The sequence below is a fragment of the Priceomyces carsonii genome (assembly GCF_900007245.1).
Source record: "Priceomyces carsonii strain CBS4050 genome assembly, scaffold: Debaryomyces_carsonii_scaffold_4, whole genome shotgun sequence".
Classification (NCBI taxonomy): Eukaryota; Fungi; Ascomycota; class Pichiomycetes; order Serinales; family Debaryomycetaceae; genus Priceomyces; species Priceomyces carsonii.
Window position 1 is genome coordinate 223,013 of NW_026946677.1, and position 25,247 is coordinate 248,259.

The 25,247-nt window shown below is 36.0% G+C and overlaps 11 protein-coding genes across 11 annotated transcripts, besides 1 other annotated feature; 3 read left to right on the forward strand and 8 right to left on the reverse strand.

Annotated features, from left to right (window-relative positions):
• Positions 1-164: 164 nt before the first annotated feature.
• Positions 165-2,891, forward strand: ZCF29 (Zcf29p; the record flags this gene model as incomplete). The annotated part of the gene is made up of 1 exon (XM_062953538.1): positions 165-2,891. One exon carries the CDS (start codon positions 165-167, stop codon positions 2,889-2,891), a length of 2,727 nt encoding a protein of 908 aa, XP_062810331.1.
• A 74-nt stretch (positions 2,892-2,965) lies between these two features.
• PRCAT00003599001 (uncharacterized protein) lies at positions 2,966-3,913 on the reverse strand (the record flags this gene model as incomplete). The annotated part of the gene is made up of 1 exon (XM_062953539.1): positions 2,966-3,913. The coding sequence occupies one exon, from the start codon at positions 3,911-3,913 to the stop codon at positions 2,966-2,968; it is 948 nt and encodes a 315-aa protein (XP_062810332.1).
• Positions 3,914-4,010: 97 nt separating this feature from the next.
• Positions 4,011-4,055: a sequence feature (Short protein (PRCAT00003600001, CUM65947.1) was converted to a misc_feature.).
• A 634-nt stretch (positions 4,056-4,689) lies between these two features.
• Positions 4,690-6,111, reverse strand: MET2 (homoserine O-acetyltransferase; the record flags this gene model as incomplete). The annotated part of the gene is made up of 1 exon (XM_062953540.1): positions 4,690-6,111. One exon carries the CDS (start codon positions 6,109-6,111, stop codon positions 4,690-4,692), a length of 1,422 nt encoding a protein of 473 aa, XP_062810333.1.
• A 453-nt stretch (positions 6,112-6,564) lies between these two features.
• On the reverse strand, positions 6,565-11,514 carry UGT51C1 (Ugt51c1p; the record flags this gene model as incomplete). Its single annotated transcript, XM_062953541.1, has 1 exon — positions 6,565-11,514. The coding sequence occupies one exon, from the start codon at positions 11,512-11,514 to the stop codon at positions 6,565-6,567; it is 4,950 nt and encodes a 1,649-aa protein (XP_062810334.1).
• Positions 11,515-11,764: 250 nt separating this feature from the next.
• On the reverse strand, positions 11,765-13,861 carry MDL1 (ATP-binding cassette permease; the record flags this gene model as incomplete). Its single annotated transcript, XM_062953542.1, has 1 exon — positions 11,765-13,861. One exon carries the CDS (start codon positions 13,859-13,861, stop codon positions 11,765-11,767), a length of 2,097 nt encoding a protein of 698 aa, XP_062810335.1.
• Positions 13,862-14,000: 139 nt separating this feature from the next.
• Positions 14,001-15,047, reverse strand: PRCAT00003604001 (uncharacterized protein; the record flags this gene model as incomplete). The annotated part of the gene is made up of 1 exon (XM_062953544.1): positions 14,001-15,047. One exon carries the CDS (start codon positions 15,045-15,047, stop codon positions 14,001-14,003), a length of 1,047 nt encoding a protein of 348 aa, XP_062810336.1.
• A 183-nt stretch (positions 15,048-15,230) lies between these two features.
• On the reverse strand, positions 15,231-16,079 carry PRCAT00003605001 (uncharacterized protein; the record flags this gene model as incomplete). The annotated part of the gene is made up of 1 exon (XM_062953545.1): positions 15,231-16,079. One exon carries the CDS (start codon positions 16,077-16,079, stop codon positions 15,231-15,233), a length of 849 nt encoding a protein of 282 aa, XP_062810337.1.
• A 151-nt stretch (positions 16,080-16,230) lies between these two features.
• PRCAT00003606001 (uncharacterized protein) lies at positions 16,231-18,402 on the reverse strand (the record flags this gene model as incomplete). The annotated part of the gene is made up of 1 exon (XM_062953546.1): positions 16,231-18,402. The coding sequence occupies one exon, from the start codon at positions 18,400-18,402 to the stop codon at positions 16,231-16,233; it is 2,172 nt and encodes a 723-aa protein (XP_062810338.1).
• Positions 18,403-19,597: 1,195 nt separating this feature from the next.
• PRCAT00003607001 (uncharacterized protein) lies at positions 19,598-21,379 on the forward strand (the record flags this gene model as incomplete). Its single annotated transcript, XM_062953547.1, has 1 exon — positions 19,598-21,379. The coding sequence occupies one exon, from the start codon at positions 19,598-19,600 to the stop codon at positions 21,377-21,379; it is 1,782 nt and encodes a 593-aa protein (XP_062810339.1).
• Positions 21,380-21,668: 289 nt separating this feature from the next.
• Positions 21,669-23,735, forward strand: CDC45 (DNA replication initiation factor; the record flags this gene model as incomplete). Its single annotated transcript, XM_062953548.1, has 1 exon — positions 21,669-23,735. The coding sequence occupies one exon, from the start codon at positions 21,669-21,671 to the stop codon at positions 23,733-23,735; it is 2,067 nt and encodes a 688-aa protein (XP_062810340.1).
• Positions 23,736-23,934: 199 nt separating this feature from the next.
• Positions 23,935-24,816, reverse strand: PRCAT00003609001 (uncharacterized protein; the record flags this gene model as incomplete). Its single annotated transcript, XM_062953549.1, has 1 exon — positions 23,935-24,816. One exon carries the CDS (start codon positions 24,814-24,816, stop codon positions 23,935-23,937), a length of 882 nt encoding a protein of 293 aa, XP_062810341.1.
• Positions 24,817-25,247: the final 431 nt, after the last annotated feature.

Consider the following 25,247-nt stretch of genomic DNA (forward strand, 5'->3'; position numbering starts at 1 on the left):
TTTGTACTAAACAACAACCTTTTCCGTAATCTTGACTTTGCTCGAGCTCGAAGGCAAAATCAAAATATAAATTCACAAAAGTATCTATATTTGGAACAAACGGTGAAAAGTGAAAACAACAAAAAGGTGACAAGAGTCCTAAAGAAGAGGGCTCACTTCAGAATATGGAGGATTTAAACTCATCTACGAGGAGGAGAAACCGTGCTACTAAAGTTTGCGATTTTTGCAAGAAACGCAAGATAAAATGCGATCTTGGTAACCCATGTAGTGCTTGTACAAAGTATAAGAATGCAAACTGTACTTACACAGAGCATACTAAACGTAATTCTCCCACAGAAAGCAACAAGAGACAAAAGCTTGACAATCCAGCCGATTTCTCGGGTCTACAGAACGAATTGAGCTATCTAAAGCAGAAAATTAAGAGCCTTGAGGATTCAGTTAAAGGTGTGCCATTTCCTTCTGAAGATATTGATAGTGATGCTATCTATGCATCGTCTGATAATGATGCTGGCATTAATACAGAAAAAGGAAGATATGCTGAAGCAGATGAATATTTTGGGCACAATCCAAGACCATCGCCAAACGAAATGATAAACTTGTACGAAGGATATGTTGCAATAAGTAACAAAGAACCTATACAGAGAGTCCACTTTGGTCCTTTGTCAGCTTTGAGTTTGATGAAGATGGATTCGGCTATGTCCCACATTATTGAATATGCTAATTCAAAGAAACAAATCTATAAAGAGAGAAAGAAAGTTTTCGGACTTTCCAAGGATAAGTCTCCTAATAATGATGAAGGTACTGACAAAGACTTTCAAGAGAAAGTAAGAAATGAGTATACTAACTCTGAGGAATACACAGATCAAAAGTTGACTGAAAATTGCAAAAATCGTGCAAAATCTGCATTCAATGAGAAAGGAATCTCGGTCGGCCTCATGCTATATGAGGGCGAACTTGATAGAGAATGGGTTCTTGTGAAAAAAATTCAATTAGTGCTCCCTGCAAGGCCAATAATTTGGAAGCTTTTTAGCCGTTTCTTTACTCATTTGTATCCATTCGTCCCAGTTATCGATGAGTGCGACATGAAAAAAGAAATAGAGAGATTGATAGGAAAAGAAGGTGACTTGGGTGAAATAAAAATTATTTTGGAAAAAAAGTTGGACTTTGCATACTTAGGGCTTCTATTAATCATACTTCGATCATCATATTTAACCTTATTCACAAATGTCAATTCGATTAACATGGCTAATTTACTGTCACAGGATCCATCTCCTGAAGTCCAGGATATCAAATTAATGTTGAACAATCCGATCAATATTGACGCTATTGAGGTAGCACGCCACTGTCTTCATCAATTTAATTTGCTGAAAAACATCAATATTACCATATTCCAATTAACTATTTTTTTGAGGCTTTATCATAAAATATCTCCTGAAGATGGCGATGGCCCTGGTGATGATTATTCAACGTTTAATGCCTTACTTGTTCAAATGGCTTACTTAATGGGTTTAAATAGAGATCCCGATAATTTTCGAGAACAGTTTCCAGATCAGAAAATGAATAATTTGAGCAGAAAGATGTGGTACATACTATTAGTTCTCGATTTGGAAGCAGGAACATCAACTGGTTTGCCGTCTCTCATAGGTCCAGATTCTTTTGACACGAAACTTCCATACTATGAAGAGGGTAATGAAAATACCTGCTGCAATGAAGAAGAGAAAGTTATAACTGCAACTTTTAAGAATTTTGAAAAAATATATGAGCCATTGTGTCGCCTAATGCAAATGATATCGAATGTCAGATCGCCCATTTCTGTGAACGATCTAGTTAGTGCTTTAGATATCTTAGAGTATCATTTCATGCAAGAGCTTGCAGCTTTGAGAAACCTGATTTATCCAAATAACATAGATTTTTCAGAGATATTTTACAAGACATCTAGAATGAAGCTTTATTTTGAAGTTGATTCGTTTCTATTATCAATTTTCTTTCACTTATTCAACTATTATGAGAAGAAGAAAAATACGGAGCTCGCATTTTTCTACTTTAAAAAGTTGCTTGTTGTGACTGTTTGTGATTTAATGCCTTTTCATCACGAATTGGTAGAATATGGACAAGCTATTTTCGAACGTGGTACCGATTTGGTTGTCATTCCTGCATTCGAGCTTGCTGTTCACAAGTCATTCCTGATAATAAATAGCTTATTTATAAGAATTCGGTTCCAACTCACAGAAATGGAACTGAGTCAGTCTCATGCATTGAAGCTTAGAGAAGACAAAATTTACGAACTGGTTTTCGTAAAGTTGTCTCAAGTATCAGATCTAATGATGGAATGTCATCGAGTGATATTGGAATTTGTTTCTAGATTGAGCCATAGATATTATTTTGCTTGGAAAATAAACAAGGGCCAGTCTTTTGCAATAAAGATCATGAATTCTGAGGAGTTTTATTTTCAGATGAAAGACGAAATTCGTGGAAAATGTTTACAGCTCAATAGCTCAATGCTTGATGAGCTACTAACAATACTAAACTCTTCCATACATAAATTGAAATCAAAAAGATCCTGGCATTCAAAAAAGCGAGTCTCACGTTCAGATACAGAAAGAAGTACATCATCAGCCACCTCGACATATAGTAACATAGGCGATGGAGATTCTATGAAAGAGATGGCGCCCGAGAATGTATCCATGACACAAATTGACGACATGTGGCTTCAGATGATGAGCTTTAAGAGTGGAGTTCTGGATATAAGACTCGAAAATGATTTCGGTTTTGGTCCGTTAAATGGAACAGCGGGAGCATTAAATGGTGACTTTACTGAAGGTGAGTTGAATTTTGAGTCTAATGGAGATGCATTTTATGGTTTCCTGTTAGATGACTTAATGAAGCAATAACAGTAATTTTTAAATCGTAATAGAACTATTTTCTTTTTACTTAATTTGAATTTTTTTTTGGACTCTTACTAAAGTTATGTAGATATCCAAGATATGATTCTATTTTCAGGGAATCCTTTCAAAACTAAAATATGAGATCTTCCAGTGAGAATACTAAGTGCAAAAAAAGAAAGCTTTGATATGTCGTAAAGAGCAGCTGGGTTTATATTTTTCACAGAATCTCGTCTCATTTGAACCAAGGAACCTACCTTCGTCTCAGGGTTGACATAAGTGCTTATAAAATCATCCGACGGTCGTGAAACCTCAGTATTATTTATGAACAAAAGCGTTAAAAATTCATGGACATTGGCCATTTCATGACGATCCTTGTAGTTTAGCTCCCTAAACACTTGAACATTAATTTCAGAGGGAAGAACTTTTCTAACCATTTTCACATCGTTAAATATCAGCGAAGAAATTTGCTCATTATCCCCATATATTGATAAACGTAACGAACACCTGCCAAATAATTTATTTAAAATATAGGTTAGCTCTGCTGGAACACAAGAGCCACTCGACAAAACGACTTGGATAGAATATGAATAACTCACGAAGCATCTGGATCCATGTCCTTTTTTGGTTTCTTTTAATCTTTTGATTTCTCCTACTTTTTGCAAGCCCGGAGTAGACTGGAATGATGACTCTTTGAGCTTTAATGTCACACAGAATGTTCGTGTATTAAAACTAAATGTATCTGTTTCATCAAGTGTATCCTCAGGAATCTGAAAGGATGCTTCAGCTTGAATAATCAAATTATCAATGGTCAGAGTTTTAACAATCTCCAGCAACAATTGAGCTAAATTGTTATATTCCATTTCACAATATTTCCCATGTTGAGATGATATGGCTTCACATTCATCATTTAACGAAAGAATATCTAATCTGTTGATGATTTCGCATTCTTTGATCAAAGCTTTAACTTGTTTGTCAATAAAAGATTTTGTAGATTCACCGGAAGAAACCCTCACAGAGCAATGATTCATACGGTCTGCTTGTCTCAACTACAATAATCAACTTAAAGCAATAGAATTTTATTTGAGAAAGTTTATATACATTCAAACTTAAAAAAAATAGTGAAGGATGCGAGGTTCGAACTCGCGCGGACAATCGTCCAGCAGATCTTAAGTCTGCCGCCTTAGACCACTCGGCCAACCCTCCAGTTTTATTGTGATTTAAATTGTCAGCCTAATAGATACATAAATGAACAAAGACTTCGGGAGTTATGAAGATAGGCATGAGTAATGATACAAACTTTGACTGGAGCAGTTTACAAAATTCGAATTCCCAAAATTATTAGATTGAAAACGTCTACCGAATTTGCATAACTAAGGACTTTGTTAGTCTTAAGTGTGAAGCAGCTCGTTAACCACACGGTGACTGTTCTTATTTCCTTCATACGAATTATTTATATTGTACCATAACAGTCTTCCTTAGTAAAATTTTCTGCAGCGAATAGTAGTGTGCTTCTAGGAAAACTATAGTGAGCCAGTTTCAAGCGTATTTACAATATAAAAAAATTGACCACAGATCAATTGTCTTGAAAGATCTTCTGATAGTAGGACTTCAGAGGTAAAGCTATTTGTTCATCTAAAAGAAAGAGGTCGCGCAATTAAACAACAGCAGAAAGATCAGGTCAGATGTGACTTACATATTCGAAGTCTAGAATTTCAAGTGAATATCTTGGGACATAAATTGAAACTTGTTATATGTCAAAAGTAATTATCTATTTAGTTCTGTTTTCTAATAAACGTATGAGCACTCACCAATTCGTGATATTTTTCTCTGCCTCACCGAAGACAGAATCTCCATTATTATCAACAGAAAGAACATGCTTTTCCCACTCATCGAATATTTGAACTTTATCAGAATAAGGATCGAAAAATTCCGAGAGTTTATCCTTCATAAAGTCGATAAAGTAGTCATTTATAAGTTTAAATTCCAATAAAAATGCATCGTGTCCTTCAGGAGAATTAAGCTGTATCAATTTCGAATTCGGAAGATGCTCTCCAAGTAATTGTTGTTCACTATAAGTAAATAGTCCATCTGACATGATGCCAATAATTAAGTGTGGAAGTGTCAATGTCTCTAAATACTTTGGAAGCGGATCTTCATCCAGATACAAGTTGGGTACTCTATTTCTGGTGATATCATGCGTGTCTAATTTTCTGGTGATAGATATGTAACAATTAGCATCGAACCTTTTAATAAATTTGTTTCCTTGATATCTCAAATATGATTGAGCTGTGAAGTAAGTTTGTGGTTTTGACGATTCCAAGCGCAGGTTGAGTCTATTTAATGAAGTCCGGGAACCTTCATTGTGCAAAAGCCAATTTTCTTCATCCTTATTTTGAGGATATCTGATTCCTTTTTCTAATTCTTCTTGCTTTCTGTTATCTTCGGTTGCCTTTTGGTTGTCAGAGGGCTTTTTTCTACCAAATCTAGTTTCAAATGAGTTACGAGATCTGTAAGTTAAGAGTGCCGCCATTCTTGCAGCACTTAATCCAGAATTAGGCTTTGAACCCTCTGGATTCTCATAATAGTAACCATCATCATAGTTTGGGTCACTAAATATACTTTGTCGTTGAGTTTCATTCCAAGAGATGCACCACGCCGAGGCTCGTGCTGACGTAGCTAAAGCTATAACACTTTTTACGTAACCTGTCTTATCATAAGTCGCAGAATACTCCATTGCAATCATACCTCCCATAGAGCCCCCCACGACACAGGCAATTGCACGTACATCCAAAGAGTCTAATATCAACTTTTGAATACCTAAATCGTCTTTGATGGTAACGAGAGGAAACGAAGGACCATATGGTTTCCCTGTTGCTTTATCAATAGTGACAGGAGAGCATGAACCATACGGCGAACCTAGGAAGTTTATACACACGATGAAAAATCTTGATGGGTCAAATGCTCTATCAGTCCCAAGAAGAGGACCCCACCAATCTTGAACATCTGATGAGCCTGTTAGGGCATGGAAGATTAGCACCACATTGTCCCTATCTTTATTGAGTCTTCCCCAAGTTTTGTAAGCAACTGGAAAATTTTTTAGAGTTTCACCACATTCCAAAGTATAGGTGGGAACTTCTACTATTGTTTGTCCAGGAACTAGTCTAGCATATTGATTATTCTTTCTTTGTTCTTCAGTGATATCCTTATATACTGGATTTTGAGTCATACTTGATTTTTTTCAAAAAGTTATCGACTTATTAAAGTGAATAGCATAAGATTTTTAATTAGTTAGCAGTTGAACAGATGCAGTAAAATTAGTGAAACTTTTTTTTTCATTATCTTCAAGTACTGGAAGTCTAATGGCGATTTTGTCAAAGAAAAATCTATTTCGTTACTATTGATTCTCGAAGTACACGTGAACGAAAGAATTTGTACACAATTCGAACTTACACCAAAAATTGTCGTTTGCAACCTCCTACAGACTTACTCAATTAAAAGGTATTATTTAGTATATTAGAGGGCCCATGAACTCAAGATTTAAATGTAAAATCCTTTATTTTGGGTGAAAGTTACTGTTATTCCGTCTCTACGCTTCATTAGTGTGGCTGCAAAGCCCTTTGCCATTAATCGAAGAGAGTCATAATTCCTATACCCCTAAGCATGGTCACTTTTTACATCATCATCTCTTTTCAGTAGCTTCGATATCTACGACATCATCATCATTACCATTGTCATCGTTATCATCGTTATCATCATCGTCAACATCGCTATCATCATCATCATCATCATCATCAGAACTATATGCCAGACGATCACGTTGATTTTTAAATTCATCACTTTCATTGCCATCCTCATCGATGAAAATAAGTGGCGTATGTGCTCCTGGAGTTGTAGCCCCAGATCTCATATTAGAATGCGTATTTTTGTAGTTCTCATTGTATTGTTGCTTTGCCAAAATCAAATTTCTAGAATACTCAAGTTCAGAGTATATTGTTTCAATGGCAGACATGACACCATGTTCACGCTTTACTTTCTCGCTTATCTTTTTCGACTTTTCAATGATCCTGAGATCCGTAGTAACTGTTTTTAAAGCCTTACTCAAAGACCTCGAATTCAATTTCTTCAAACAGATACCTGCCCCCACATCCTCAATACGGGAGGCATAGAAAAACTGATCACCAAAAAACGGCTTGATTACGGTTGGTAATCCAGCTCTTAAAGTAGCACCAGTTGTACCGGAACCTCCATGGTGAACAGCAGCATCAATTCTTGGAAACAACCAATCATGTGGAATTGAACCAGAGTTGAAAATGTCCATCGGCAATTCTATTTCAGGTTCTGACTTATCCTTATCTGTTAATCTGTCAGACCAACCTTTATTTAGAATACATCTAACATCAGCACTTACGACAGCTTCAACGATTGCCTTTGTTAAACTCTTCGCATCATTCACCACAATTGATCCAAAACCTATGTATACAACTCTCTTTCTGTCTTCTCTAGCCGTTTTGAGAAATTCAACTAACTTCTGGGGCGGCGAGTAATCTTTCGCTGAACCTTCATCTAAAAACCAGTATCCTGTCACTTTTACCCAGTCAGGAAAGTCCACAGAGGGTGGAAAAATCGTTGGTGAAACGTTGTATAAAAACGGAATCTTGCTTTGCTGTAACCTGCTCAAGTTAGTTTTTGGCAAATCCAATTGCTCCACTCTCCATTTATTTACCTGGGATGAAGTTCCTTTCCAAAAGATTGTTTCAAACATGACATGAGTTAAATAATTATAAGATCCACCTTTTTTCTGGTCAGGTACAATAAACGCATGAGGATAGGCACGAGTTTTAGTCCAAGGCATAGTGAAGGCTCTCATATAAGGAATACCTAATGCTTCCGCAATGTGAATACCACCCATAGCAGAGGGGCTCTCAATCAATATTTCAGTATCTTGACATGCTATCCAACTTGATATTAAGAGATCGTTAATCCAACCTCTAAATTTACTACTGGCTTCCTTCACAAAGGCAACTGACATTGATCCATGAGTCACCATCAAAGACATTAATTCTGCGGGGTTTCCTGCAATCTCTTTGAAGCTCATGTTATGTCCTTTGATCCAACCTTCAAACTCCTTATGAGTTGCAATAGTTACATTGTGACCCTCGGCAATTAAACCTTTACCTAAGGCTATATATGGCTGTACGTCACCCCTGGATCCTATAGTCAATAACGTAAAGTTATATGAAGTCGAAGGTCGAATTTCAGTTTTAAAAAAAGGGGAGTCTTCTAATATTATAGGGACGTCCAAGCCAGCGGCCGCATTTACTTTATCTTCAAAAAGTTTTAATCTGGCATTTTCAATTCGAGAGGAAGCTAGTTTAATATCCAGGTCATCGTAAGATCCAGAAACAGACATAGAATGATCCATCCTTAAATTATCCAAACCAAAAGAATAATTATCACCCCAATCATGTGGCTGAGGAGTCCAGCTATCATTTCCATGTATTCTTTCCAACTCTCTTAAGATTAGTAGCTCGCAATCATCTCGTGCTTTTTGAGAGCTAAATTCTAAAAATATTTCTTCATGTCCTCGAATTACAATCACCAAACCTGAATAGGTAAATTTCATACCCTTTTCCTTGTAGCAATTTTCAATGTCTCTCAAGGGTAGTATCATTTTGGTCAGTACACCAGGTAGTAGGCTCCTGAAGCAAAGCTCATCGTTACCTAAATATAGCTTTCCATATACAGGGATCGACCTTCGCAAGTGAGCATAGTAAGAAGCTACCAAAATTTTATCATTCCTTAATGTGAAATGTGACCTATAATGTTCCAATGACTCCTCTCTAGTCGATTTTTCTTGAATATAATAAGGGTCACCTTCGAAGACAGCCTGGAAATGGTTGGGATGACCTGTCCACATAGAACTGACTTGAGAAAGTGCTTTAAGATGTTTGCCGAGGTTTTTTAATTTATTCTGCCCTGATTTCGATTGAACTTCAACGTCAGTAGGATCACTCAAGATTAGAGGACTAGGAAACATTTGCGTATCAATACGGTCAGACTCGAGCCTTTTAGAAGTACAATCATTCTTAGAAGAGTCATTGGAGGCATCTTCTGGTTCATTCTTTCCGTCAGTGTATCTAGTATTCGCGTCCTCTAGTTTTCTCTGCGTTGTTTCAAAAGACATTTGTAGATTCTTTAAGCCACTCACTGATAAAGGCCGTGGCAAATTGATATGCTGGTAATCAGACAGAAAAGTGGGCACACCATCTTTCGATTGATGTAAATCCTCACTTAGGAGAGGGCTCGAGGATATCTTTTTCAGATACTCAACAGATCCTTCATCGCTTTTTTTTACAAAAAAACTTGAGGGGTGACTTAAGTTTTTCCCTAGCCTTTTAATGCCAGAGTCTTGTAACAATGTTGAGCTATTGGGTGAAGTTGGCGATGAATTATTGGTAGTCAGAGCCTTTGGTTGCGTGACCTGGCTCACCAAACCATTCGTTGTTCCATTTCTCAGTAATGTCGATATATTTCGAGCAATGTTTTTCTGATCTTGAAAAGAATGTTTTTTAGCCATCTTTCTTGCTTTATCTATAAAGTTTTCGTGTTTCACTTCTCCTTCCATTTTTTCATTATGTTCGTAGCCGTGATTTTTATACACAATATCATGAAATTGCTTGTATAATCGCTCACCATTATTGAAAAAAAGGAAATATATTTCTCCAACTTGATGGTCCATTGACAGAGAATCTATGACAGACGTCTTTTTCGTTCTTTTTGAGAAAGTTTTTTTCAACCTAGAGGCAGAAGCACTTTGTATTTCCTCAGTTTCTAAATATTTGATACTAAGAGTAAGTGCTGGATCCTCATCCTGATTATTATCGCAAGCATCATCCTTGAGAATCCCGTTTCTTTCAAAGCTGACAATATTTTCAATCGGAATTTTAATTAAAACTTCGTTCTTGGAGTTCGCATTATGTAGTTGGAAGATTAGTTTGGTCAAATTATTACACCATTGTCTTGCAGTAAATAAGTTATCAGCATGAAACTTGTATGTTTTCTTTTTCGATACTAACTGAAACCAAATACCATCCGTCAATTCATCAATATTTTCGTCAGAACTTTCTTGTCCTAATATACTGGCAATTTCTGACTCATCATCAGTCCAATTTGAAATATCACTTGAATTTCGGCGAGATAATCTCGGCGAAGTTACGGCAGCAGATACTTGCTTATTAGGTTGCGGCTTGTCTATAATTTCCACCTTCACACAACTTCTTAGATCTATAACTATACTAGGAAAATACAAATCAGTTGAGCTGTTGTAAATTGCTAAAGTATCTGATCTTAATGTTGCCCAATATCGATGAGTTATAACAGTACTGAACATCGAATCACCATATTGAGCTGTTTTTAGACCTAGTGATCCAGATTGTATCACTAAGTCAGAGTCATCCTGGTTATAGCCACCCTCGTCAGAGTTATTCGTTATGTACCGATCTGGAAGAAATGCAAAAAATAATAGGCTGTCTCTCGTGAGATATAAATGACCTTGAAGCAAAACATCTTTTATTAACCAAGCACTAAAGTTACCATAGAAATAGTCATTGTTAGAGAGCTCAAAGACTCTTTGCAACTTGTTTGCAATCTTAATTCTCAACGCATTTTTCTTTTTCTGTGCCTCTTGAGACTCAATAGTACTATAGTCTTCTTTCAATTTTATCAAAATGCCTTCTTCAATCCAATGAGGATCTAGATTTTTCAAAATTGATTCTTGAAAGGGTGTAAATTTTGAAAGCAAGTCACTTTGCAGATGGCTTCCCTTTACCAAGTTTCTATTTGATGACATCTCATCGCTCAGAGAGACATGTGTATTCATGTTTTCATGCAGACTAGCATCACCAATATTACTGTCACTTTTAGAATTTGTCAATGATAGAGTTGAAGAATTTTGAGGATATGGTATACTTGACGAACTACTGACATCACGGACTTTGCTCTTATGCGAGCCTTTTGAATTACGCAGGGTTCGAAGATTTAAAGGATTGGATTCATTCTCTATTAGCTCGGAATTGTGTTGAATGTTATTTTCTGAAGAATTACTTCCACTTTTAGTTTCGCTCTCGCTATCACTGCTCTCTTCAAAAGCGCCATAAGAGAGCCAGGATTCCCCTTTGTTGAAATCCTTCCGCACACCTTCATCCTCTTTTTCTGAATTCATGACAGGTGGAGAGCCTAAACCAGAACACATAGATGTTGTGAGCAAGCTGAAGAAATAATTCAGAACCCTCAGTCCATCAATAGCCGAAGCAATGTCATCATCTTCCTCATTTGACGCGGATTCCACATTAAGCTCCTCATGCTTCTCACTTCCTAAGTACTCTTCAGCTGGAGAGACAATTCCAGAATTCAAGAATGAGAACGAGTTTTGCAAAGGAGGAATAATTGCCAGCTTAAATTTTCTATAAAGAGACGCAGATTCAAGATATTGCCGCCTGTGATTTTCTGATGTAATTTCCGAGTTTGAAGAATTATCTGAAGCTCTAGAACCATCTTGGGTTTTCCGATGCTCCTGCTCCCGTCCATGACCCTCTAATTGTAGAGAAACGCTCAATCTGTTATCAATCATACCTCTTTCTTGCGGCGATTCACGTAAGTCGGAAAGGCCAACGCAGAACAAACAGTTATATTGCTCAGCTTGGCTATTCAACACCAGCTCGTGTTTGAGGTAAGATGTATGAATTTAATCTCTAATCGTCCGATAGTATAAAGAAATAATACTATAATCATTTATAAGACAATAATCATACCGCGCGCATGTGAAAACTGAAATTCTGATGATCTTCGGTATATATATATACAATGCAAAATCTAAATACTTATTCCAAATCGCTTTGGAGTAATTTATTTAACTGACTATCATTGAGCAGGTATAAGTGATCGAATTTACCATCTTCGACCACTTCGCCAATGTTATTAAGAACGATGATTCTTTCACTGTTCTTTATTGTAGATAAGCGATGTGCAATTGAGATAATAGTCGTATTATCATGTTCGCATAGCTTTTTAATGTTTCTCATGACTACTTCCTCACTAATTGAATCTAAGGCAGATGTTGCTTCATCGAGTATTAAAATGTTCGGTCGTTCAATGAGAGTTCTAGCAAGGGAAATACGTTGCTTTTGACCGCCGCTTAGCTGCGTTCCAGTTGATGGCCCAATTTTTGTGTCTAGACCTTCTGGCATATTTTTGATAAAATCAGTTGCATTACTCAAATCTGTGGCCCCTAATATTTCTTGCTCAGAAGCAGATTTCTTACCAAATAGAATATTACTACGTATAGTACCAGCAAATAATAGTGGCTCCTGTTGTACGTAGCCTAGCTTTGAGCGGTAATTATTAACATTAAGCTCTCTTATATTTTCTCCACCAATTGTTATAGAGCCGGAAATCGGGTCATAGAATCTTAAAAGTAAGTGTGCAATCGTTGATTTCCCACTTCCTGATGGTCCGACAAAACAGACATTTGCCCCCTGAGGAATTACTAGATTCAATCCACGGAGTACTTCGGTGAAGGACCTAGAAGGGTAACTGAATCTCACATTATCAAATTTAATATCGCCTCTTAAAGCATCGACTTTCTTTCCGGAGCTTTTTGTTATATGAGGTTTCAGTTCAAGGAGCTCAAAAACTCTTTCTGAAGCGCCAATTCCTTTCATTAATTCTGTATAAAAGTTTCCAAGTCCAAAAACAGAGCTTCCGGTATAAACCGCATACATCATGAAGCTTGACAAATCACCTACTGATAATCCACCCTCCGTAATGAAACGTGTGCCTATTATCAATAGACCAATCAAAGTAATGTTTCCTAGGAACCCATTAATGCCATAAAAAACACCGCTCAATTTACCTTCTCTTAACGAGTTTGCAAATATTCTTTTTATTTCCTTATTATAATCATGAATTACCAGTCTCTGCTGAGCAAAGCTTTGAATTGTCTTCAATCCATTTAGTTTCTCTTCTGAAAATTTAGTAATTTCACCCAAATTTTCTTGTATCTTTCTGGATAAGCCTTTGATTTTCCGACCATAAAAGAATGACATCAAGACTAGCGGTGGAAAAATTAAACTCATACAAAGCGTCAATTTCCATGATACAAAATACATCATCGAAAGGCCCACAATGCCATTGATAAAGGACCTCGCTCCCTCACTTATATTGTTACTAAGGGTACGTGATATGATCTGCGTATCGCTCGTTATTCTTGAAATCAAATCACCAGTCTTCATTCCTTCCTTCGTTGGGCCAATATCAAAGAAATAAGAATCCTGTGCCAAAATTTTCAGAAACAAACGAGATCTCAAGCGTGCTACCAACCTTTCGCCTACTGACCTTAATAAATAAACTCTTCCAAAATTGGCAACAGACCCTACCACAAAAAATACACATAAGCCCGTATAAAATACAGAAGGATCCAACCCTAAAATCCTCGAAGTATCAACAACTTTTTCGTGCGGAAGATCATCTGCTTGTATCGTCTGCGGAGTCGAGTTCACTGTGTCCAAAATTTTTCCTATGAGTAAAGGCAAAGACATGCCTACAGCAGAAGTTATAACTAGACAAACAAGAGCAAACGCCAATAATTTGTATTCTGGCTTCGCTAATTTCAAAAGCTTTAAAACGTCTTTACGCACCGTACTTGGTTTTCTAATTCTCAGGCTCTGTATACTCTCAGATGAATCATTGTTATTAGGTCTCGATGTAGAAAGCCACATAGCTTGACTCGTAGCATTTATGTTGTAGATTCCTCGTGCGACTTCATTCTGCTTTAAGATTCCCGATTTCAATCTTGTCAGATATTTCAAAGAATATGCAACGAGCGGCCGTATTTGACAAGATGCAAAATATTTCCCTAGGGGATAGGAACATTGCCTCATACACGCGCTTGGCAAGGTTAGCATTCTTAAGGGAAGCATTTCATAACCAATGAAATATATAACCTTTACTCAAACCTAATTTAAAAATTACTATTAGCGAATTTTATACGAATTCATCTCCTTCAGTGCGAGTTCGGATATACAGGATATGACACTCAATATGTTCTGGAGTACCATATTATGTTATAATATCGAATGAATGAACTTCAGCTAACCTTTTCAATTCTTTGAGATTAGTTTCTTCAAGGTTACAACCTTTAATTTCTAATCTGATGCCCTTAGCACCAATGAATATCGAGGGATGTATGTAGGATAAAAAGTGGTTCTGATTCAAAATAAAACGCTTGATGTTAGGGAGGCATTCAATTATCCTTATATCCCCTCTGAACTCAAAATTCAATGAGACTAATCTATTGTCAGCAATCAGCAAGACTTCTAAAGTATGGGGTAGGATCTCTAGAAAATCAGAAGTCAAATGATTTATCAAATTCCTATCCAAATTTAGAACTTTCAAGCGTGCTGGGTACTTGAAACATACGCATAGTAAATCATCCTGATAGTTAACACTCGACTTGATTAAATTGTTTGCTAAATTTAAACATTCTAAATTAGAAAATCTCTCAAGTAACTGTGACCATTTTACAACAAATGATTCACCAATGTCAGTAGACTTGATCGTCAAGTTCTTGAGGCTCTGACTCAAGCATTTGACCTTCGAGATATTTATAAGAATTTTGAGGATAATTACGCTGAAAGAGACCGGATTTTCAACTAAGAACAAATTTCCATCAAGGTAAAAATTTAATTGAAGTGCCATAGTGAGGTACGCCAAAAAGCTACTATTGTCACACTCTAATAAAGAATTAAATTCGTATAGTTTCCCAAGGAAATTTGAGTAATCGCTTGATCTTCTTATAAATCTAAATTCAACGATGTTAGGTCTTGTTCGTAAGAATATTTTACTCTCGAAATCACCACTGTAAAACTTATCTTTGAATGAGTCTATAGTGAGGATTGTGTCTTTAGTCAGAGACTGACTATTGTATACTTCAACAATAATTTTTCCTCCGAATAATCTCTTATACAAAAGATTTATTAATGATCTATTCTCAGATTTTGAGGATAAAACACTTAAACCCAGAATAAGATCCCTTGTTTCTCGCGGGCTTAGCTCAGAGAATATTTCAAGGATAATATCGTTCGGCAAAGTTTCTAGATCCGACATTGTGAGTTTAAAGTCTAAATTAGACTATTTAGATCGCTTCTGCTGTGTGATGAGGTTCATATATTAAATAATTTAGTGCAGGAAAGGTTATCATGAGAAATTAAAAAAAAAAAACCTGCAATGATAATCTTATCTTTAATTACATATACAAGTTATGTTAAAGAGTATCACAGCCTAGCCAGCTCATAAATCTCTATGCGCATTGTAATAAGATCCATATTTTGACTCATTAAGAAACTTGGAAGAATTATAGGAACTGGAAGTGCTATCAATCTCCATTTCTACGTCAGAGACATCATCATCATCATCATCGCTGATTTCTATAATTTTAGGAATATTCAATGTTTCGTTGCTATTTTGTTTGCTTTCTGGTTCAGAACAATCAGAATCTAGCATGTCTAACTCTTTATCAAATTTGAGATTATCCCAATAATTGTATTTAACGTTAGCTAAAGTTCCACTTTCATCCTCAATATCTTCTTCTGAAACCTCCTTCAATTCATACTTATGTCGCAAATTTCGAAGCTCAATATCATTCTCTTTGATAGCAATTTTCAAAAGATCTTGAAAGCTCAATTTATTTTGGCTAATCAAATTCATCATCTTATCGAAAAGTCTTAGCGGCTTATATTTAGAATGATTCCGTTTACAATATTTCCTCAAAAACTTATTGAACATCCTGAGTAGCCATCTCTGAAATTTGTAAGCTACTAAGAATTTATAATTATACCATGGTATTAGTGAAAGATTGGATTTTATGGTATTTTCATAATGGGATACAAGTTTCAGGGCAATGTAAGACGTTATGTTTGGTAATGAAGTAGATGAGTCATCTGTTGTCTTGATCACTGAATAAGACTTTATATTGGGGTTGATATCATAGACATTCAGTTGATCAGATGCACTTGTATTATTTTCTTCATTGTCGTCACAAAGCTTCAAATTATCCAACAAGTAGTCCAATTTTATTTTTTTCAGTCCTATGGAAAACTCATCATCAGATGAACGACCGTGCTTTCTGTTTGATGACATGTAACATGGAATTGTGGTTCTCACATCTATTTTCGTGAATCTAGTGTTTTCTTATATTCTTCTATTTGGTTACGGATCATTCTGGAATATCATATGTATATACAGGTACAAAAGACTAAACCCTGAGGACTAATTCAAATATATATAGAAATCAATGCTCTTCATAGATTTTTGTAATAATAGATTCTTTGCAAAGCTCTTTGCACAACTGGTCATAGCATGCCTTCAAATTTTTTAAATCGATGATGCTGAGCGATTCGAAATCAACATTCTGGTACTTGGTTAAATCTAGAAGAGAACCAGATGAAATAGAACCTTCATCTGAATGAGTCAAATTATTGGCTTGGTGATTCAGGTCGTTGTTATTGCTATTGCTTAAATTATTGAACCATTTATCCATGACTTGCAAGCTTGTAGTTCTTCCCCTACTATAGTCTGGGCGTCTTGGTGAAGTAATAATTGATGTATCATGCGTTTCCAATGATGTTGATGGATTCATAGTTTCAAGAATCTGTGAAGACGTATCAGTGTTAGTTTGATCACTGATATTCGTATTGAATTTTGTCATCAATTCTGACATTCCAGTTGTGAATTTAGAAGTTATCGAATTTCTGTTAGACAGTTGAACTGGTATAGCTGTCTCAAGAGACGAGGATCTAGTTCTGCTATGATTCGGTGAAATCCGACTTATCAAGGAAGTCGATCTCTTATGATTCGCAATATCCATTCCTTCTGGTGTTGAAACTTCCTCATTTGTCCGAAACTGAGGCACCGACACAGAACTTAGCCGTCCTATGATATTCTTCATCATGGCAAAACTGGAAGTGTTATCTGCCTCAGTCGCAGGTGAATTTAAAGAATCGCCGTCATTGGAAGATAAAGTGGGGAAATTCTCTCTGTTTAATGATATATTTGATGATTTCAAGCTATTGACAATGGAGCTGTTGGATCTTGACCTTGTTTCAGTAATTTTATTGCTAATCGTATTCAAAAGCGACGATGACCTTGAGCGACTTGACTTTTCAAAATCATCTTTAATCTTGAGCTCTTCTGTTAACTTTCCTTCTGGAAATTGAAAGTGAGCAGATATCTCTTGATCTATAAGCACATTAATCGAATGTAATAAGAGACTATTTGTACTGCTTTCTTCTGGTGCTAGCTCAGACAAAAGTATGTTCGACAAGAAAACAATTACAGCTTCAAAGTTAGTTAAATAGAAATTTAATTCTCCATTATTCAAGAATTTGCTAGAAATGTAATTAATAAGATCTTTATCATTGCTGAAAAAATCCGCGTTATTCCCTTCTAGACTTCTATTCTGCATTTCGTCCAAGTTTAGTAAATGAAACAAATTAGCCCTGCGAATTTGCTTTTGGACGGACTTATTATCTCTAATAGTTGGAACGTAAGAAGTGGTTACGTTAATTTGTAACAATTCAATATTATATGGATCAAGTAAACAAACAAAATTTCGAATGAATACGAAATTTAAATATATTTCTCTTGGGTTCAACTTATAAATTATCAAATAAATAATTGTTGGAAGTAGTATATCGTTATTGATTTTTTCATATTCATAAACTTTTGAAAGTAGCTTCGACACAAGTTTTTGTAGCTCTACAATCTTAACGAGCTTTGAATATGGAGTGATATTATGCGATAGTTCAACAAACACTTGGTTGATTTCTAGTATATCATCTTCTGTTAAATTTTCAAGAAATGTTCCGAGTACTTCGTCATCTGCCTCATGGAACTTAGAGAAAGGAATATCTAAATTTTTCAAGGCACTTAGCTTTTCATCTAGAAACTCTTGATATATTATATCCCTTTGATCAAATTTGAAAATCTTTTCAAACAAAGTAGTACCTTCTCCCAGGCTTTTGGAAGTAAAAAGATTCAAGATAGCATTTTCTATGGATTCAAAAATTCTCAAGAATTTGTAATAATTGAATATCCTCAATTGAACAAGTGCATCGGGATCAGACCTTTTAACTAGTTTAATAGATGAAGAGGAATAGCTTGAAATTGCTAACAAGTAGTCAAATTTCTGAGGCTCCGATTTAAAGTACTCCGAGTTTGCTATGAGTTGCTTTTTGGTTGAATTAGACAGCGTGTAAAGTCCCACAATAGTTGACTGTAAATCTTTGTAAAATCTTTGAAATAAGTTTGATAGCTCGGCTATAGTAAGTGGTGATTGGTAGCGGGGTTCTTTCAAGTATTTGAGGAAATGATCTAACAAAGATCCTATCTGACTATGTAACACGAAGCCTGATTTGACTTCATCTTCCAAGATAGGAAGGACATCATAAGCCTTCGAATCCATTATTAAGCCAAAAGACTCCAAAAAGGATATATATATGGGGTTATGACTATTTTGTTATTAATAAGAAACTGCTTTGCAAAAGGCGTTGCCTACCCTCAAACCTATTTTTCCCTGTTTCCTCTATAATCAGCTTTGGGTTAATTTTTATATACAGGATTCAAAACGTTTCTTTCACTATGTGTGTTGGTCTAAGTAAAATTAAGTGCCATGCGGAACGTTTATATGTATATTTAGTAGACTCAGGTTCAAAGTGAGGTTTATAAAATAATCCTGAACTTCTCTTAAAATATCGCGCTTCGTTAAAAGATCCCGTTGCCTCCAGGTATGATTAAGATAAGAAATGGTATGAGATTAATAGTACCTACATATTAGAAAAACACAATGCCTCGTTCCTGGCTCACACATTTGCACTTGCACTTTTGAACGCAGTTACGTGACCGCATAACGATAGTGTTATACACAGTAAGTCGGGTACATGTCTAAGATGACATCGCCGATGGGACCTAAAGTAGACCACATCATTCCTTTTGGAGAAAGATAATATTCCAAGTATCTCCTGGATGTGCCTTTGAGTAATGGTGGACTCGAATTTGCAACCATACATGTGGAGCAGCTCCAGTAATATTTTCATCAGAGTTTTATTGTTCAATACCTAATTGAACCTGGCGACTCTAACGGTGTATAAGCTGCGCGATTAATATCTGTGCCGTTGTGATGTCGAGCTTGGGGGTGAGTGACTCGTGCTCGTTCGTGTGAACAACATGCCTTACAAATTAGTCCTGTGTTCAATACCCTGGCACTACTCATCGCTCCGGTCACAAGATATGGAGGAGTCGATCATCTCATCAAGCTAATTATCTCCCGGACATTACCGGGCTGCGTAACCAGAAATGACGGGGTACGCCTTTGTGGCATTTCAATCTGATTTGAACATTGCTCCTTGATCACTGTCGGATTATCTCAGAGCTGACCTTAGGAGACTTAGGATTGATAATTTAGCATTTGTAAGAATTCGAGCTATAATTTCAAGGTGTAATATTACGGAGAGACTCGCTTTTGAACTATAGTTAAAAGAAATCTTGTTTCATATAAGAGCTACACTTTGCAAGATTTGATAAGATTCACGGCATAATTACGAGCAAGCATCGAACTAGAAGCCTTGCGTAGACCACTTGGTTCATTTCTATGATTCATCATGACAATAGAGAGTACTCCCAGTCAACAGGGGCGCAAGCAAACTTTAAGCGCTTCTCATTCGCAAAGAGTAACGAATACTAATTACTTTAAATGCTTTCAGAATTATTATTACGGTCAGCGATACTTGAAACCAAACCCAGTATACATAACTGATGTCAAGCCAAGTGTGAACCACTGGCAGTTGAGAGATTTAATTCAACTTGATAAACGTAATGGAGATCTATATTATACTAAAGATGAGTCTATCAGAAGATTAAGGCGAAAGGGTCTCGTTTCAGAAAAGCATTTAAAGTTGGATTATTTTCCACGTTGTTATAGTCATGGTGCTAATGGTGTCATTGTTACAGGTGGGCTTATAACTTCATCCTCCAACATTTTTTCGATGAATGTCGAGAGTTTAAGTTATCCGCTGTCTTTGAATACTAGGAGTAGCAGGCCATCAAAGGGTCTCTTTTCATTTTATAATCCAGAGTTGGATGTAAGACGGACATTTAAGGTTGGGGAGATGATAAACAATTCGGTTTCGATATCACAATACAGTAATAATCAGTTTAAGTCATATGTTTGTAATAACGACTCGAACCTATACCTGATCGACATAGGTAATAACGACAAATTCACAATTACAAACAAAATTATTTGTGAGGCTAATACGTCCTTGAATAATGTTGTTCAATGTCCGAGTAATGGAAAAATCCTCAATGTAACAGGTGATTCATCCTCTATATTTTTAGTTGATCCTACGTCAAAAGATGGAAGGATTAAGAAAATCAAGACAAACCATGATTCGGGCTTTGGGATGTCCTATCATCCAAATGGCAATCTATTTGCAACTGCGTTCCAGGATGGAACATGTTTATTGTATGATATAAGATACTTGTCTGACAATAAGCCTATTGTCGAGATCAAATCTACTAGGCAAGGACATCAATCAGGTGCATTTAGATGCTGTAAGTTTTCAGATAATTCCCTTCACAATATGTTAGTTGTTCTGGAGCATGTGGGTAGAGTGCACTTGATCGATTTAAGGAATCTAAATTCTGATGGTGTTGACGATCATCAAGTTATTGTATTCCCATTCGCTATCGATCAATTTGCGTCCTATAAAGAAAAGATGAGAAAAGAAAAGGATCTTAAAGTAGAACAGGAATGCTCGATTGACAACGATATGGATTCAGTCAATGATGCGAAACGCGACTTTCATCAACATAAGCAAATAAGTATATATGGAGATATGGAAGATGCCACGGAAGACGATGAATTACAATTTCCAGTGCCATTGGTTTATGGATCAGAATATTTGACTAATGCTAATCCTAAGTTGTTTAAGAACTATAGTTACCAACCCTTGCCACCAAAGAGCCTGGAAGAAAACGAGACCTACAATCCACCTATTGAATTCAATTTGCCTCAATGGAATTCGACCTATAATTCTGCTTACAATCATATTTCAGTTTCTCCAACGACAAGGGCTGGTCCTTCTTTTAATGGGGTACTGAATGCAGCAAGAAATGATGACATAATGTATGACCACCTGGAATCTATGCCTCCCCCTTCGGGTTCTTCGTTGGAATCGGCAACCTCCTCAAATTCTGCCTACAGAAATTATTGCCAGGACTCTTACCAGCAGTCTGTAAATCATATTCATGGAGAAATGGAACTTTCAGGAGTGGACTGGTTTGATAGAAAATTAATGATTGGTTGTGAAGAAGGAGGTGTACTTTCTTGGGATGTTAACGACATGGCACGGAGAAGTTTTGGAAGCTTCTCTTACGCGTAACATTTTGTGGTTATGCTCTTTTTTTCTTGTTTATATAGGACCACTAAGGATCAGCTTTTAATAAATTCAGGAAAATAAGTTATACATTTGGTTACATTTGTATATATCGGTATGTCTTGGTATATATACGTAAGTGAATAATTTCTAATGCGCAATGAAATTGAGTTTTGAATCGTAATTGTGAGATTCGCACACTATGGTTTATATGAACGCGTTGTTTTTGTCCCAAAGTTTTTAAGGCTAATGTGTAAGATAGGATACACGTTCATAGAGAGTTGGTTTAGTTGATATGTATATACAACCTTCAGACTATGGAAAGGTATTCAAGGAAATTAAACGTACATCATTATCACATTCAACGTGTAAGTTAATTATATTTGTTTCATGTTTAAGCATCGATTCTTTATGTTCAGCCAAAATTTTGAGCGTACTATTGAAAAAAGAGCTAATACAGTACCAGCTCATCCCCGTTGTGGGGTATTCTGACTTAAAAGTTCACTTCAAGAATTTAGACATTGATGTAAGTAATGTAATATTAATTGGCTGTGGTGCAATGTTGGATTTAGAAAGCTTTTTCGAAATTGACCTGGAAGACTATGAATATAAAGCCACAACGGTAGAGGATGATGGTGAGTTATCCAAAATAGATAAAATATTTAAGTCTCGCCTGAAAAGACGCATATTTATCATTGATGGTCACAGACCGTGGAACTTGGATAATATATTTGGGTCTTCAGCAATAATCTGCTTTGATGATGGATTCATTGACAGAAATCTTAATGAAGAAAGCGAAGCTTTCAAGATATTATCACAGATTGAAGAAGATGAGAGTGATGTCCTGTCCGCTGAAGAAAGTGATTTGGAAGCTGAAGAACTGCTTGACGAACAAAGCACTGATGCCGATGAAAAAGAACAAGGTTCTCAATCTGGGACCCCAAAAAAAAGAAGAAAGCGGGAGAGGGAAGAAAGGAAAATGAAGAAACAGCGGAGAGCTGATATTTCGCATTCTGAAGACATAGTTGATGCTTACTATAACCAAGGCACAACTATTTCCTCATCTACGACGGCGACTATTTATGGATTGTTATCTATAATTGGAGAAACGAGCATTGAAAATTTGTGGTTGGCTATTATTGGTACTTCATCTCTTGATAACAGATACCCTGAGGTATACGACCGAATTCAGCCACTTTATAAGGATGAGGTATTGAGATTAAGTCCTTCAGCAAATTTACAAAACGAAAAAACAGCAGATACAACATCATTGGATATCAGTAAGGACTATCATTTATTTCTATTAAGGCATTGGACGCTTTATGATTCATTTCTTTATTCAAGTCAAGTGAACGCAAAGCTCAATTTATGGACCGAAGAAGGAAAGAAAAAGTTGCATAAACTCTTTGCAAAAATGGGAGTTTCTTTAGCTATTGCTAAGCAAAAGTGGCTCTATATGGACATTTCAATCAAGAAACAATTACCATTCATCTTCAATAAATACTTGCCCTTGTATGGGTTAGAAGGAATCGTTAGAGATGGCTTTATTCGCACATTTGGATATACTGGTCAGTTATCTGCAATGGAGAGCGTAGAAGCCTTAACAGCTCTCTTGGAGTTAGATAAGAGGCTTTTAGATAAAGACTCGGCAATAACAGATCAGAATATTGATGATGATGATTTTGGCTCTGATGGAAACATAATTGCACAATTACATAAAAAAGAGAAAATTTGGGTAAGTAATTTTTGGATATCATGGGATGCTTTGAGCATGGAAGCGACTCGATCTAATACTTCATGGGATGTACAAAAGTCGCGAGGTCTAACCTTGCTATTACAGGGCCTAGAACATGCCAAGCAGATTCAGCAAATTATATTTAAGACAGGTGTATCTGTTTTAGAGAGAAAACTAATCAAAAATTTAAGGTTGTATAGATTATGTGTGCTAAAAAGTGGATCAATACCTGACCTTGAAATATTCAGTAATCCCTTAATGTTATCAAAACTTGGAAGTTGGCTACTTGATAATATAACAGAGATAGATTTTGTTAATAATAATCGTTCATTAAGACCCCTTATTGTTGCAAGCTTGAATGTGTCCAGCGACGTGTATCTTGTTATAGGGTTAGTTCCTAAATACCCTAGGGGAATGAATAGTATTAATGAAAAACGTGGTAGTGAAGCGCAAGAAACTGTTTCAAGTACAACGCGTCTTAATACTTTCAGTGTTGCATTTCAGCAGGTTGCGAGCACTTCTGGAGCTAAAGTTAGAATTGATAGTTTTGACAGCTCTGTAATCGAAATTAGACGGGAAGACCTTTCTCCTTTTCTTGAGAAACTCACATTGAGTGGATTGATTTAATATTAAGGCACCTTATGCATAAAAGATTAAAATTTTTTCTAACTAGATGTGGGGAATATAAACATCTATATATTTATGTTGATTGTATATCTTGAACGTACTAATTCAATAACTGCTCTCGAAAAGTATGCTACTATTTGCCATTAAAACTTCTTTTAAAGGCAATCGCTAGTTTTTTCTTTACTTTTCTTTAATACAATTACGCTATAACATTTACTCCACCATTTTCACCGCTATGGTAACTGCTACTATCGCTCTTTTCTCTCTCATCTTCAAAATACTTCAAATATGTTGCCAAACATAAAAAAACAGATGAATCTAAACCAACTGAATTAATATCTTCTGGATCATCTGTTGTTTTGAAGCTAGAGTCAATAAAAGAAAACACCGCAGTTTTTCGTACGGAAGATGTTGACTTTTGAGATTTCAATTGGCCTAGATAATCTTTTGCATTCCTTTCACTTTGAGGTAGTTTCGACTTAAGTCCTAAAATCAGACTGTAACCAACTAACTCGTTCTCGTTGTCCAATTCAAAAGTCTGACGATTCGATCCATCTAGAAGTGATGGATCTTTTTCAGATAGCTTGTAGAGATCATATGAATAGCTATGGGAAAACTTAGCCCTCTTGCGAATCCATCTATACCTATTGTTTTTGTATTCAAAATCTAAAATTGGAATGCGTCTATGGGCAAATAACGCAACTGTAAAAGCTGATTTACCCTCAGGAGTAAATTGAAATTTGAAAGTCTTATAGCTACTATGCTGCTCTTTCGTTACTTCACAAAATTGAGGTTCATCGATCTCTGGATCAAAGTCACCACCGATAGGAACAAAGCACTTGTTGAGAGATAATTCGTTCCTACCAAAGACATTATCATTAGAAGTGATAACGGGTACACCCACGTTCTTCTTTAAGTCACATGTTTTGACTTTCTTACTTGTGATTGCCTTATTCAAATCCATCGCCCTTAAAGATAAGAACACTTTAATTTTATAGTTTTTACCATAGGTCGAAATTATGAACTTCCTTTTCTCTCCTAGTGTCTCATGGTCAAACTTCTGTTCGTTTCCTTCAGCCATTTTTTAGATAAGTTAATATTAGGCTTTGAAAATAAAACTATATCTGTTTTGAAGCATTACTTGACCCTTGATTTATAATAAGCGATAGTTGGAGTGGTAGATAGATATGTGATACTCACGGGCCCATTAAGGTAAATAAAGGTCACGCGATATGCACTATACACCGGGCCACAGGGCTGCGACGCTTTTAAGATAATAGCCGTACGTCATACTTACATACACTTAGTCACTATATACTGTAATACCTAACGAAAATAGGGAAGAGATATGTAGAACTTCTCATAAGCAACATTGAGAAATTATTATCTATGAAATTTCTCAGATAAGAAATAGATTAAATTTTCCCACACTACAACTCATTTACTTGAGGACATGAATTGATACAGATTGCAGCAGTTCATGCTTTTAAATCTCAACCTTCTCATTTCGAA